The sequence below is a fragment of the Gopherus evgoodei genome, chromosome 5 (assembly GCF_007399415.2).
Source record: "Gopherus evgoodei ecotype Sinaloan lineage chromosome 5, rGopEvg1_v1.p, whole genome shotgun sequence".
Taxonomy (NCBI): Eukaryota; Metazoa; Chordata; order Testudines; family Testudinidae; genus Gopherus; species Gopherus evgoodei.
The window spans coordinates 23,092,953-23,106,639 of record NC_044326.1 but is presented as its reverse complement, the minus strand read 5'-3'; the positions used below and the strand labels follow the sequence as shown (position 1 = coordinate 23,106,639).

The 13,687-nt window shown below is 39.2% G+C and overlaps 1 protein-coding gene across 1 annotated transcript in view; it reads left to right on the top strand.

Moving 5' to 3' along the window:
- Positions 1-13,445, top strand: part of HTRA3 (HtrA serine peptidase 3) — a 38,753-nt gene extending 25,308 nt beyond the window's left edge. Inside the window, exons 7-9 of the mRNA XM_030565059.1 lie at positions 6,735-6,783; positions 11,081-11,176; positions 12,694-13,445. Of these exons, the coding sequence (XP_030420919.1) occupies positions 6,735-6,783; positions 11,081-11,176; positions 12,694-12,859 (311 nt within the window). The 3' untranslated portion in view covers positions 12,860-13,445. The remainder of the gene's footprint in view (positions 1-6,734; positions 6,784-11,080; positions 11,177-12,693) is intronic.
- Positions 13,446-13,687: the final 242 nt, after the last annotated feature.

Below are 13,687 nucleotides of genomic sequence, written 5' to 3'. Positions count from 1 at the left end.
CATCCAAAATGCTGTTGCCAAAATCAGTTTTCCTATGCCATCCCCTCCGCCATGTTGAGTCATTGCAGTAGCTTCCCATTGCCCAAGCCTCACACTCACAGTCTTTGTGTTCAAGGCAGACCTAGCCTACCTCTCTGACTTGGTCTTCTTTTGTGCCCTATCTCTTACTCCTCTACGCTCACCAATGATTCTGGCCTTGCTATCCCCTTTATCTGCTTCTCTCACAGACATGCCTGTGTCTCTTTCCATGCTGGAATGCCCATCCTGAACCTGTACAACTGGTCACTCCCTCCTCTTCCACCATATTCAACCCCCTACTATGCAGAGCAGACAAGAAGTGAAAGGGAAGAGACAGACCATTGTGATGTGTATGTACCGTACTGAGTGGCCACCAGATCTTATCTTCAACTTTGTTCCTTCTCTACATGTCACTTGGTTACTAACCCTCACTTGCAGTGTCATACTGAATCAAGACACTCATCTGGTCAGGCACCACTTGTATACTTGTAAGGAAGCACCTGGCCCATTTGCCCTGAACCACTGCCAAAGCAGGGCTATTCTTTAAAGTCATTTACTAGCCCTTGCTGTGGTGAAAATGTGGAAGGAATGAGTTTATTTCAGCAGTTATTTGCATGGTGTTAAGGATTAAGTTTGCATTTTTGGTCACTTAGTAATAGTTTTCAAATGTCCATACTTATGTTGTTCCTTGTTATGACTGTAAATAGAATTTCTAGTTTTTCATCATCTTTTTCCTTGGGGACAGTTACATTTCATCATATGAAAATATAAAAAGGGAATTGGTAGTTTAACTTTGATCCATCCTCAGAATCATGCTACAATTAAATCATAGGGAATCAGGATAAGGGTGTTTCCATTCTGCTCTGAATATCATCTAATTGAAAAGATTGGATTGTGGAAGCATAAACTAGTACAATAACCTTCTTAGGAAATGCCTCTTTATACTTTGATTCTGCTGTAGAGAAGACAGCCATGACATTGTATAATTAGTATAACTATGGTTTTTAAAATCTCAGTTGAGCAGATAACTTCATCTGTGTTGTATAATGTGCATAGTCATGAAATCATACTGTGTGTTTACTATGTAATCCTCCTTTCACAGATGAAGAATCCAAAATATATACTGTATTAGGAATCATGAGCAATATTTAAATGTATAGTTGTTTACCACTCTATCAAATGGGATGGTCATAATAATAATACCTTATTTATTATTACCTTAATAATAATATTTTTATTATATAGAGCTTTAGCCATTCAAACCTATATAAAAGCATTAATTAACCCTGAGTACCTCAGGTAGGTAGGTAAAATCATCCCCATTATATAAATGGGAAAATTGACTGTGCAAAAGCTGCAATTTTCAAACTCGGTACCTAAAATTAGGCACTTAAATAAGTGGTCTGATTTTCAAAGGTGCTGAGAATCTCCAGCTCCCTATGACTTCAGCAGCTCAGCGCCTCTGAAAATCAGGCCACTTATTTAGGTTCATAGATACGAAAAGATCGGCCTTAGCAATCTGCTGAAGGCCAAAGTGGGAATCACTGGCAGGGCTGGGATCAGAACTCAGGACTTTCTAGAAGGGTATTAGCAGGGAGTATAGGATGAAAGACAGTAAACTAACTATTAGCCTAAATATCAGCAAAATATTCTTGCTTTTGAAGACAGCTAAACTGAAGCATCTCACAGGATTGTCTCTATCCAGGGTTAAGCAAGCTGTTGGGTTTAGCAAATAGTAATAATTATTAAAGATAATAATAGAGATAAATAGTTGCATACAGGTAAAGATATTGATAACTGTCATTTGAGCTGTTTTTCATCTTAGAGTTGCATTCAGATCATTGGTTCACTCTATAACTCAGTTACACAGCTTGAGAAAATACATAGCCAACCTGTAAACAGGAGAGACTGGAACTTTTTCACCGTATCTGTTTGGCAGTGGAATATTTTTCTTAAATAATTTCAGGCCCGCTGATGCAGTCTAAATGCAATGGGTGTGAACCAAATGGTAGGAAGTTTCCCTGCATACCAAGTAGAGTGCAAGATTAGTTCCTTCCTTAGAAGGTCTTGGTGAAATCCTCACCCCATTGAAGTCAACAATAAAACTCCCATTAACTTCAGTGGCACCAGGATTGCACTCTTACTGACTGCCAACAGTGGCAGTACTGACATGATAAAGTTATTCATGTACATGAGTGTTTGCAGGTTCAGGCCCATAATTTGGCTCTAACAATAATACTGTACTTTTGCTGTAGCTTTGTCTGTGGTTATGAATATTTGTGCCGTTAGTCCCTTACTGATCTGTCTTGTTTTGTATATTATCAGAATCATCAATCAAAATGTTTAACTTTGAGAAGAAGAGGCTGGTAGTATCTAGTGTCTTTCTTACGTATCAGAATATCTTATAGAACAGAAAGCTCCTTAAGTAGTTAGCTACTTCCAGCCTTTGGGGCCAGATTGACAAGCAAGCTCTGGCTGCTTTGCACTACTCCAGTTTAACCAACCTGTTAAGCCAGGTTTGCAGCTGTTTTGCGTCGCTGGAGTGGTACAAATTATCTAGATTGCACTGGTGAGTCCGGCACATTCTGTTTCAGAGAACTTTTTAAAAGATCTCCTTCTCCATGGGTCATACTGGCTTCAGACTGAAGTTGTTCCACATATGTATAGCTTGATTATTCCAGCATATGAACATTTTAAAATAATAATAATAATAAAGCCTTAGTTACTGTGATTTCACTCTAGTGAGAGGCTCATTATTTTCAGGACCTCTTTCCAGTCTGTGCTTGCTGTCTTAATTATTTTTTCTTCTGCCTCCTGATCCCGACAGCAATTTAAAGTGCTCATGAAACCTGCCAGCTTGACAGTTCTGGAGACTGTAGCATGGCACGCCATAGCTCCAGCTTTCCCACACTGCTCTGCTAATGTAATTCAACTCTTCCCTCAGAAGGGCCATCCCTTTGTGGTGACAATGCACTGTAACTGAGTCTCAGTGCCCATTCATTCCTTGGCTTCTTCGCTAAGATTGCCAGCAAGGCTGCCAATTTATACTCCCTCCCGCTGGTTTTGTTGTAGAAAACTTAACTTTTGCATATGACATTCAACTTGGAGAAATGTAATGTGAAGTCCTTTTTGCAAAGAGAGTCTTAAGTTCTCATGTGTTCTGACGAGAACGCTCCAAGAAAAAAAGATGCAGGAGTCCTTGCAGAAGGCTTCTGCCCAGGGCACAGCAACAGATAAAATAACCTCACAAATAAGATCCTCTTGTGCATTTTACTATAAATATAAAACCCTTATTTTAAATGAGGTTTGTCAAACTCATTCCGGAGAGAGGGCCAAATTCCATTTTTATTTATGGTCCATAAACCGTCAGACCACAGCAGATCTCCCATTGGACTGTATGGGCAATTTCTACAAAGATCTAGGGTGGAATAAGGCCTTTACGTAGTGACTAAGCCATTATCATTATATTATTCTTATTTGTTCGGTGCCTCATTATCACATTTAGCATCACCCACAGGGACAATACTGCCCTTTAGGATCAGCACTCTCTATTCCCTTGGTTTCTCATCCATCTCCATTCTTGTATCTGTTCTTGTACTACTTCCATGTCTGTGCCTCTCATCCTTCCATTCATCTGCATTTTCTTCTTTGCAGCAATTCCCAATTCAACCCCTGTCAAGGTATTTTTCCCCCAGTTTGAACTTTAGTGTCCAAAAGTGGAGACCTGCATGGACACTTCTAAGCATAATTCCTAGCTTAGATCTGATCGCGCTGCCACCAGCCAAAATATAGTGTTTGACACACTTTCTGTTCCCCCAAAACCTTCCCTGGGGAACCCAAGACCCAAACCTCTTCGGTCTTAAAACCAGGAGAAATAAACCATCCCCCCTCCTTTCCCACTCCCAGACTTTCCCCTCCCTGGGCTACCCTGAGAGGCTCCACTGATCCAAACTCCTTGGATCTTAAAACAGAGAGGAATTAACCTTCCCCCCCCCCCGCTTTCCCCCCGCCAATCCCTGGTAATCCCCTTGGGTCTTAAACAAGAAAAAAAATCAATCAGGTTCTTAAAAAAAGAAAGCTTTAATTAAAGAAAGAAAAAAGTAAAAATTATCTCTGTAAAATCAGGATGGAAAATGTATACAGGGTAGTCAGATTTATATAGCCTAGAGGGACCTCCCCACCCAGCCTGATATTCCAAGTTACAGCAAACAGAGGTAAAATTCCTTCCAGCAAAATACACATTTGCAAGTTAAGAAAACAAACATAAGACTAATCCGCCTTTTCTAGCTAGAGCTTACTATTTTGAACATGAGAGACTGTTTCAGAAAGATTGGAGAAATCTGGGTTACACGTCTGGTCCCTCTTAGCCCTAAGAGCGAACAACGAACAAAACAAACAGCACAAATAAAGACTTCCCTCCACCAAGATTTGAAAGTATCTTGTCCCCCTATTGGTCCTCCGGTCAGGTGTCAGCCAGGGTTACTGAGCTTCTTAACCCTTTAGAGGTAAAAGAGACATTAACCCTTAACTATCTGTTTATGACAACCCCCCTCTCCATTCTGTGCACCATTGTACTGCTTTCCCCTTCGCTATCCCAAGTCTTAACATGACCAGCAATGAAACAGTTATTGGTGACATTTAAAGGGTCATTCGACTTGTACACACTCTCAGAAACTGCTTTTCAGACTGATTGCAGACTCAGGAAGATGACACATTGCATCATTTCACACTTAGGTCCCACTCAAGTTTGAGAGATTCCCTTTGCAAACATGAGAGCTAGGAACTGTGTGGTTTCTTTTTTTAAATGGAAGTTTCAGTTCCAAAGAAGTTATATATATGTTATACAGATCACATAAATGGATCTGGCTCAGGGCCATGGTGGTTGACAGCCTTGTTTTGAACAATAGAACTCTATCTGAAGTCTATCTTTACTGTAGCCAGTTTTGCTCAATTCATCTTAAAAATTTCGGGAGAGACTAAGCATTCCTGGGAAGGCAACAAAGATGGCTGGAGGTATCCTGTAAGATTGCCAAGGGCCCAGTAAATCCCACATTTTTGGGATGTGTTCCATTGACTTTAACGTGGATATAGGGTGTGCAAGGAATCCAGGAGTAGGTCCCCAGCCTGGGATTATTTATCCTGGAAAGAACAAGTATTAGAGGCAACTGTTTAGTCTCTCCTCTTCATCCTCTCTCATAATGTGAAAGCAGCAGGATGCTCAAAGAAGTTGCAAGACGGTTATTCTGGAACAAGTGAGAGGACATTCTCTTTTATACAGGATATAATCAACTGCGGGACGTCATCAAATCAAATTAGTACATTAAGTAGCTTTTGGCATTACCGCCACTCAGAACGGTTGTAGCTACAGAACCAGTGGAGTTGTCCCTGCCTATAGCAGGGCTGAATTTGCCTCATTTAAACTCTCTTGCGCCACAAGTTCAAATGTGTAAGGATCATTTCACTGTGTTTTCATTCTTTGAAAAGCAGATACATTGAGGGCTTGTCTACACTTGCAGAGCTGCAGTGGTGCCACTGAAGGGCTTCAGTAGAGACACTAGCTTTGCTGACAGGAGAGGTAATCCACCTCTCTGAGAGGCAGTAGTTATGGTGTCTGAAGAAAGAATTATTCCATCAGGCTAGTGCTCCCTACATAGGGTCTTAGGTTGGCTAAATGCGTCACTCAGGGGCATGGATTTTTCACACCCTGCGTAACATTTTCTAATGTAGAGTGGCCCTAAGTGTCATGTAGTTTACTTGTGTGGGGCTTTCAGAGGTGTCCTTAGAAGGTTCTGCCTCTATAAACATGGAAGACCCCATGGCACTTTTGTCTCATTGTTTAGGCACAGGCCCGGGAGGCAGGAGACTGGTTCTGTGAGAGCTTGAGTCATGTAACCTCTCAGTAAAATGGGGCTGATCATACTTATTTGCCTCATGGGTGTGTGGTGAATCTAAACTAACTGCTGTTTAATGGCTGTGTATATAGTATTGTAAAGCACTTTGGAGTGCTATGGGATCTGCTCACTACGTGTGCTGTGCGACTAGTTGCCTAAAGTATTGTTTCTACTCCCTGCTTGGAAACTTTTAAAACAAAAGACTAGGTCCTGGTCCTGCGAGCACTTCTGTATGGGGATTTCACAGTATGGCCTTATGGTTAGCAAATGTGGGCTTTGACAAACCAACAAGGGAAGCAATTTCCAGGGTTGAGGACCTATTACTGAGAATTCTTTGCCTTTAGCATAAACCAGGAGCTCTTAGCTTGAGCACAACATGTGAGCTCAATACCTGCAGTATCAGGCAAGGAAAGAAGTGTTTTATTTATTTATTTAACATTGTAATTTATTTAATTTTTTTTTCCATTCTTCTCCCCCTGAAACTATTAAATCTTTTAGAAATCTAAATGTTTCCTGAACTTTCCTTAAGGAAAACTTCTATAGTATTGAAACCAATCTTTTGTGAGTTCTTTTATAGTGCCCATTATCTCAGCAATGGGACTAGAGAGGAGAAATCCTAATTCTAATCATCCAGGGATTCATGAGAGAAGATACAAGACCTTATTAGAGTCATTCTAATCACTATTCATGCTTTGCATTCTCTGTGCTATTAATCTTGGCAAAGGCTGATACCTCTTACTTGTACTGACTCTTACTATTTCAATGGAAAAGGTGTTCTTGTGATTGCCTAAAATCTTTACATATAGCTGCTGTGTTTTTTTCCAGATGGGAAAAAACGCTTCATTGGCATAAGAATGCTGACAATAACACCCATGTAAGTATCTTTTAAATATTTTCATATAAACTGCATTGGTACACATAAAATGTATTATAAAGGTTCAGCAGTGGTTCAGAGCAACAAAGTTCTGATTTGTATGTAAACTTCCACGAGGTTTGTGAACATTTTTAGTTTTCAGTAGTGAAATTTATGTTCTGAGATCAGGAAATGAATTATCTCACAGTTCTCCCACTACTGCCAATATACATTAATGCGTGCTCTGCAAACTTTCTCACTCTGCTTTTCCCAGTCAGCTGATGTTCTGTCAGAATCCAAGTCCTTTTCCACAACCAAAATGAAAGTCACACTAAGCATTATTTTGATACCAGGGCAATACTTTTTCTTTAGTCCAGATACAGTGTAGGACTAAAAAAGTCATTTCCATTCACTTGTCCCATTTCACAGCTTACTTTGTTAACAAAACCAACAGAATATTCCCTTGCCAGCTGAATGTATGCAAAAGAACTGGCAGAATAAGAACAATTTCTTCCAATTCTCTCTTCATCATATTTAACATAAGATCTGTCATTGTCTAGTGTCTGAAATATCAGTGGAGAGCAAATGAACATAAGAATGGCCATATTAGGTCAGGCCAATGGTCTGTCTAGCCTAGTATCCTGTCTTCTGATAGTGACTAGTGCCAGATGCTTCAGAGGGAATGAACAGAACAGGGCAATTTTTATTGAGTGATACCTGTCATCCACTCCCAGCTTCTGGCAATCAGAGGTTTAGGGACACCCAGAGCATGGGGTTGTGTCCCTGATGATCTTCGCTAATAGTCAGTGCTGAACCTATCCTTCATGAACTTATCTAATTCTTTTTTGAACCCACTTATACTTTTGGCCTTCACAACGTCCCCTGGCAATGAGTTCCACATGTTGATTGTGTTGTGTGAAGAAGTACTTCCTTATGTTTGTTTTAAACCTGCCACCTGTTCATTTCATTGGGTGACCCCTGGTTCTTGTGTTATGTGAAGCGGTAAATAGCACTTCCTTATTCACTTTCTCCACACCATTCATGATTTTATAGACTTGTATCATATCCTGCCTTAATTGTTTCTTTTCTAAAATGAACAGTCCCAATCTTTTTAATCTCTCCTCTTGTGGAAGCTGGTCAATCCCCTAATTATTGTGTTGTCCTTCTCCATATTTTGCCAATTCAAATATACCTTTTTTGAGATATGATGACCAGAACTGTATGTAATATTCAATGTGTGAGTGGATTTATATAGTGGCATTATATTTTCTGTCTTCTTATCTATTTCTTTCCTAATGATTCCTAACATTTAGCTTTTTTGACTGCTGCTGTACATTTAGCAGATGTTTTCAGGGAACTATCCATGAAGCCCATTGCCATATTTGGGGTTGGAAAGGAATTTTCCCCAGGATGGATTGGCAGAAATCCTGGGGGGGTTTCACCTTCCTCTACAGCATGGGGCATGGATCATTTGCAAGTTTAAACTAGTGTAAATGGTGAATTCTCTGTAACTTGAAGTCTTTAAACCAAGCTTTGAGGACTTTAGTAACTCAGCCAGAGGTTAGGGCTCTATTATAGGTGTGAGTCGTGAGGTTCTGTGGCCTGCAGTGTGCAGAAAGTCAGACTAGGTGATCACAGAATCACAGAACTGGAAGGGACCTCAAGAGGTCATCTAGTCCAGTCCCATGCTCTGAAGGCAGGACTAAGTATTATCTAAACCATCCTTGACAGGTGTTTGTCCTATCTGCTCTTAAAAATACCCAATGATGGAGATTCCACAACCTCCCTAGGCCATTTATTCTAGTGCTTAACCACTCTTGACAGTTAGGAAGTTTTTCCTAATGTCCAGTCTAAACCACCTTTGCTGCAATGATCCTGATTGTCCCTTCTGATCTTAAAGACTATATGTCTATGACTGCAAGGTCTTGCTTGAGTGGTAACACCTAATTTAGACCCCATCATTTGTATTATATTGGGATTATATTTTCCAGTGTGCATTACTTTGCATTTACCAGCATTGAATTTCATCTGCCATTCTGCTGCCCAGTCACCTAGTTTTGTGAGATTTCTTTATAACCCTTTGTACGCTTCTGTTTACACTTAGACAATTCCTCTTTTTTACCAGTTATACCAATAGAATAAAAACCAGCAGGATCTTATTAAGAGGGATAAGGCAAAGATGCCACATTTACTGTAAATATAATAATAAAGCAAAAGATAAAAGTAAACAATGTTGTTTGACTACTTATTCCTATTACTACTTCTTCCTTACACACACACACACACACACACACACATTCATTCAAGTTCTGTATAGGTGTTATAGTTACCAGCCTAGAAGTTGCTCATGCCAAGTTAGTGGCCAGGTATCTTGGTCATGAGGATGGAGCCGAGTCTGTGTCAGATGCACCTGATGCTCCTGGAGGTTGGCAGCAGAACCAGAGGCTCAAAGTCCTCAGTCTTTAGAGCTTATTCTTATAGGAATTAATTCCTATGTTAGTTTATGGGAGCTGTTTCATCCTGCTGTTGCTGACTCAGTCAGCAGATGGCACATTCCTGGTGGCTCCACACTGTCCAAAGGTTGTGTTTCTTATCCTTCCAGGTGTTGGGGTGGATCCCACTTTACCCTCTGGGGGTTGTCTGGTGGTCCACTTGACACATTCTTCGGCCAATGGCTACTCGCTTTCTAGGCTGGCACCTCCCTACCCATTCATGTACATCAAGCTTTCATCAACATACATTCCATATTTTAACCATATTTTTAATTTACTGTCACTTTCGGGATGTGTGTTAATTCATTTGAGACTCTCAGTCCTCTAATCACAAGGGACGGAGGTCTGTTTTTAGGAGCCCTTGCTGTTACAATGAAGTGAGCGTTTGTTTGCATTGTATCAATTACAGCTTGAGGCTCACAGCGTTCACTTCAAGAACAAAGTCAATTAACTTGTTTGTAAGTTTTACATAGTAACAGAGTATCTTTCACAGGACAGATACAATCAATGTTTTTTGCAAACAGGAGCTTACAAGTTTTAACAGAAGAACTAAAAGATTTGTGTACTTGGTGAAACTGGGGGTCACTGTCATTTGGGGGAATCAGTTAGTACCTTCTTTAATATCCCTACATCAGTAGCTCTGTCTCCAGTGTGGTAAAAGGCTGTGTGACTAAACACCTGTTCGCAGCATATGCAGCTGATGCTTTTGTCTAAACAGTATTTATTTTATTGAATTATGTTTTTGCTGTCTCCCACATAATGGTCAAATCTTCAGCAGGAATAAATCAGTGTATCTTCATTAACCTCAGTAGAAGCTGAGGATTTATCTTTAAATATCAAGACATATGCAGTCAGTGTGAGGCTTTGCTGCATTTGCAATATCTAAAGACGTATGGCAAGAAGTTTCCCTGGCCGTTTTTAGTAAATAACAGTGCCTTTGCGTGTGTGTGTTTGTTTTAACTCTATTAACTTCAAGGGGGGAAAAATGAAGCAGTGCTGGTTTCATTTCCGTCTGACTGCATAGCTCACAAACTCCCCGGTTATGATACTGAAGCACAGCTATCCATGCAACTGAGTTGAAAGTCTTTACACTCAGAGATAGGCTTGAAGCAAATCTGGCCCCCTAATGTTTGAGGATGACTGAATCCCAGGCTTAGGGTACAAAGTGTTTTACAGTCTGTATTATGCAGCTGGCTTCTTACTCTTTTAACAAGCCAAATGCAGAACACTTGAAAGCAGAGCAAAATTTCCCAAACAAGATTTTTCTTGAAAAACTCAGGAGTCTGGTATTGCTGTGGACCAGACACAGGTCTCCTTTCTGACTACTGAAGTTTTCAAAAGTGCTATATTTTTAACTGTAGACACAATGAGAATGAAATGCCAAAATAAACAAACTAGACTTGCCTTATCACCAATGTGAATGTTACTCAGCTTATAAACTCTCTGGGCCATCTTTTCATTCTGTTTTAAAAGAGCACCTAGCACACTGGGGTCCATGACTGGAGCTCTTAGGTGCTTCCACAATACAAAGCACAGCAATAATAGAACAAGCTATTTCTGCATGAGGTACAAGACATTTATTATGGCATGTGGAATTGAGGATGCATGATAACAAATCTGATTCCTTTTAAAAATCTGCTGATATAGAGGTTTATTTTTTTCATTCAGGCAATTTTAATGATAATTTGTGGATACATATTTAGGTTAAGTAATGTATTTTATTACACTTATTTTATTCAAGAGAAAGCTCAAGAATAATGTAGTACATTTGAAAATTATTTCTCTTTGAAACAATTACTGATTTCAATATTTTAATTTTCTCTTAGTCTTGTGGAAGAACTAAAACTCAATAATCCTGACTTTCCTGATGTCAGCAGTGGAATTTATGTACATGAAGTTGTCCCAAATTCACCTTCTCAGAGGTAGGTGGAATCCAAAGCAAACATAATTTTTTTTATCCAACAGAAACTAACAGGCAGTGTTGTCATTTATATCCAAGGTCTTGCATGTTCTTGCTTTATATTATTTTTGCTTTTCAAAGGGAGTTTGGGCCTTTTAGTAAAATACCTGTTAAAATATTTTGATGAATTTCTATTAACATTTAAAATAGTCAAATATTTATAATATCTTTGCTAAGGGCAACATCTTAAAGTATTAGCTAGTTTGAATTTTTAAATAAATAAACACACTTGAAGAACTATGTAACCATATTTGTATTAGAAAAGCAAAATGAAGTGTGAATAAACAGAACCTTTAATATAAATGAGGATGCTGCTTGCCAATCTTTGTTGAATAAATGTCTTCATATGTTCCCTGTTACTATGACATAGTAGCTGTTGGCTTGAATTTTCTACAGACTAGGCTCAGTTTTCAAATGTCATTTCATACTAATATTATTAAGCCCCAACACTTCATCTTGGAGGAATGAATGATTGTTTTTTCAGGCTTTCTACATATCCGATTTTAAGACTTTTTCTAGGAATTAATAAGAAAATTGGAAGATGAACTAAAAGTCATTCAGATAAATATTTGAAGGCAAAGAGAAAAAAAATTACCAGCATTTTGGTCAGTACATTCCGTCCACTTTAGAATTTTTAGAAGGAGACTTTGTTTCTTTTCAAGACACTCAGTGTATATTCCAGGGAACAGTCTAATCTTGGCAGAGGGATGGACTAGAAAGACTCACTGGTGAAAGGTATCTTTCATGTCTATGTTGTTATAGAAGTTTATAGAAGTTTTGAGAAAACAATACCTAGTGAAAACTAGATTCGTGCTCTATTTGTCGTCACTGTTTTAGAAGACATCTCTTCAACTCAGTGCTCCATTGGCATAATTTTTCATATAACTTTTTTTTTTCAAAAATTGCAGATTCTGCAATGCCAAAACATTTTGCAGATTTGTGTTGATTTTGCCAAATTGCTCATTTTGGAAAAATAAAAAATGAAATAAAACATCTCATTTCAATTTTTCAGTTTTGAACTGACATTTTTGTTTCAAAATTTTCTTTGTTATTTTTAAAAAGTCAAATACATTTAAAAATTGTCAAAATCAAAAAGAAACATTTTGATTTTGTCAAATTGAAATATTTAATCTGAGCAAAAGCAATTTTGTTAATTCTCTGAAAAATTCAGAATATTAATTTTTTATCCATTCTGAAATGATTTTTCAACTTTTTGAAATTGCCAACAAATCAAAAAAATCCATTATTTGCCTAGCTCTAATGCTTCTTGTTTGATTTTAGAAAACTGCTGAGATTACAGTTTGCTGCAGTTAGTAACACCCTGAGTTAAATTCACCCCTATGGAAAGGCTGAGAGCAAGACTTATGTACCACTTTCATCAAATAAGTGGTGCATAGTCCTTGTGCTGGTCCTATATACGGGGTGAATTTCATGCCCTTGAATACACAGCTTAATCCTTGCTTTATCTTGCCTATGCAGAGGTGGCATCAAAGATGGAGACATCATTGTTAAAGTAAATGGACGTCCTTTGATGACCTCCAGTGACCTGCAAGAGGCTGTGATGAATGAGTCACCTCTACTACTTGAAGTTCGAAGGGGAAATGATGACTTGTTATTTAACATAGAGCCTGAAGTTGTCATGTAAATCGAACTGAGGAAGCTCACACCATAACTAAACTCACTTATTCTGAAACATCAGATACCTCCTTTACAGCTGCAGTGATTATACTTCCTGTTGACTAATGACAAGGTGGACTAACTTGATTGCCTGAGCCATATCTGTACATAGTAATTAAATTTAATTAGATTACAAAATAAAAACAAACTTGATTTTACCTTTAAAGCAATTTTGTTAAAAATATTTTGAGGATAACAACAAACAACCCCACAATGTGTGTAAATTGGGCACATTAATCATATATCTGCCATTGCAGGGGCCTCAGGCACTGGTGCACTTTGGCCCTTCTGTTCTCTGCCTGTGGCACATAATAGTCTTATCTCCTGTGACCGTAATGCTCCGGTCTAATTTTGGTTGTTGGCTTTAGTGTATGGGTACTGGGTGGTACTGATGGTCTGTGATATACAGGCATTCAGACTGGAACTGGTGGTCCCTCTGTCTTAAACTATGACTCTTTCTGGAGTGTAACTATAGAAATTAAGGGCTTGGCTACACTGGAGAGTTGCAGCGCAGGTGGTGGGTTTACAGCGATGCAACTTACTCACCGTCCACACTTGCAAGGCACTTACAGCACTGCAACTCCCTGGCTGCAGTGCTGGCTATACTCCTGCTCTGCCTGGGGTATAACGATTGCAGCGCTGGTGATGCAGCGCTGCTTCGCCAGTGTGGCCACCAAAAGCGCTGTAATTGGTCTCCAGAGGTATTCGGAGGTATCCCAGAATGCCTGTTCAGCCACTCCCAACAGCACTGCAAATGCTGCAAATGTGGCCACACTGCAGCGCTGGTAGCTGTCAG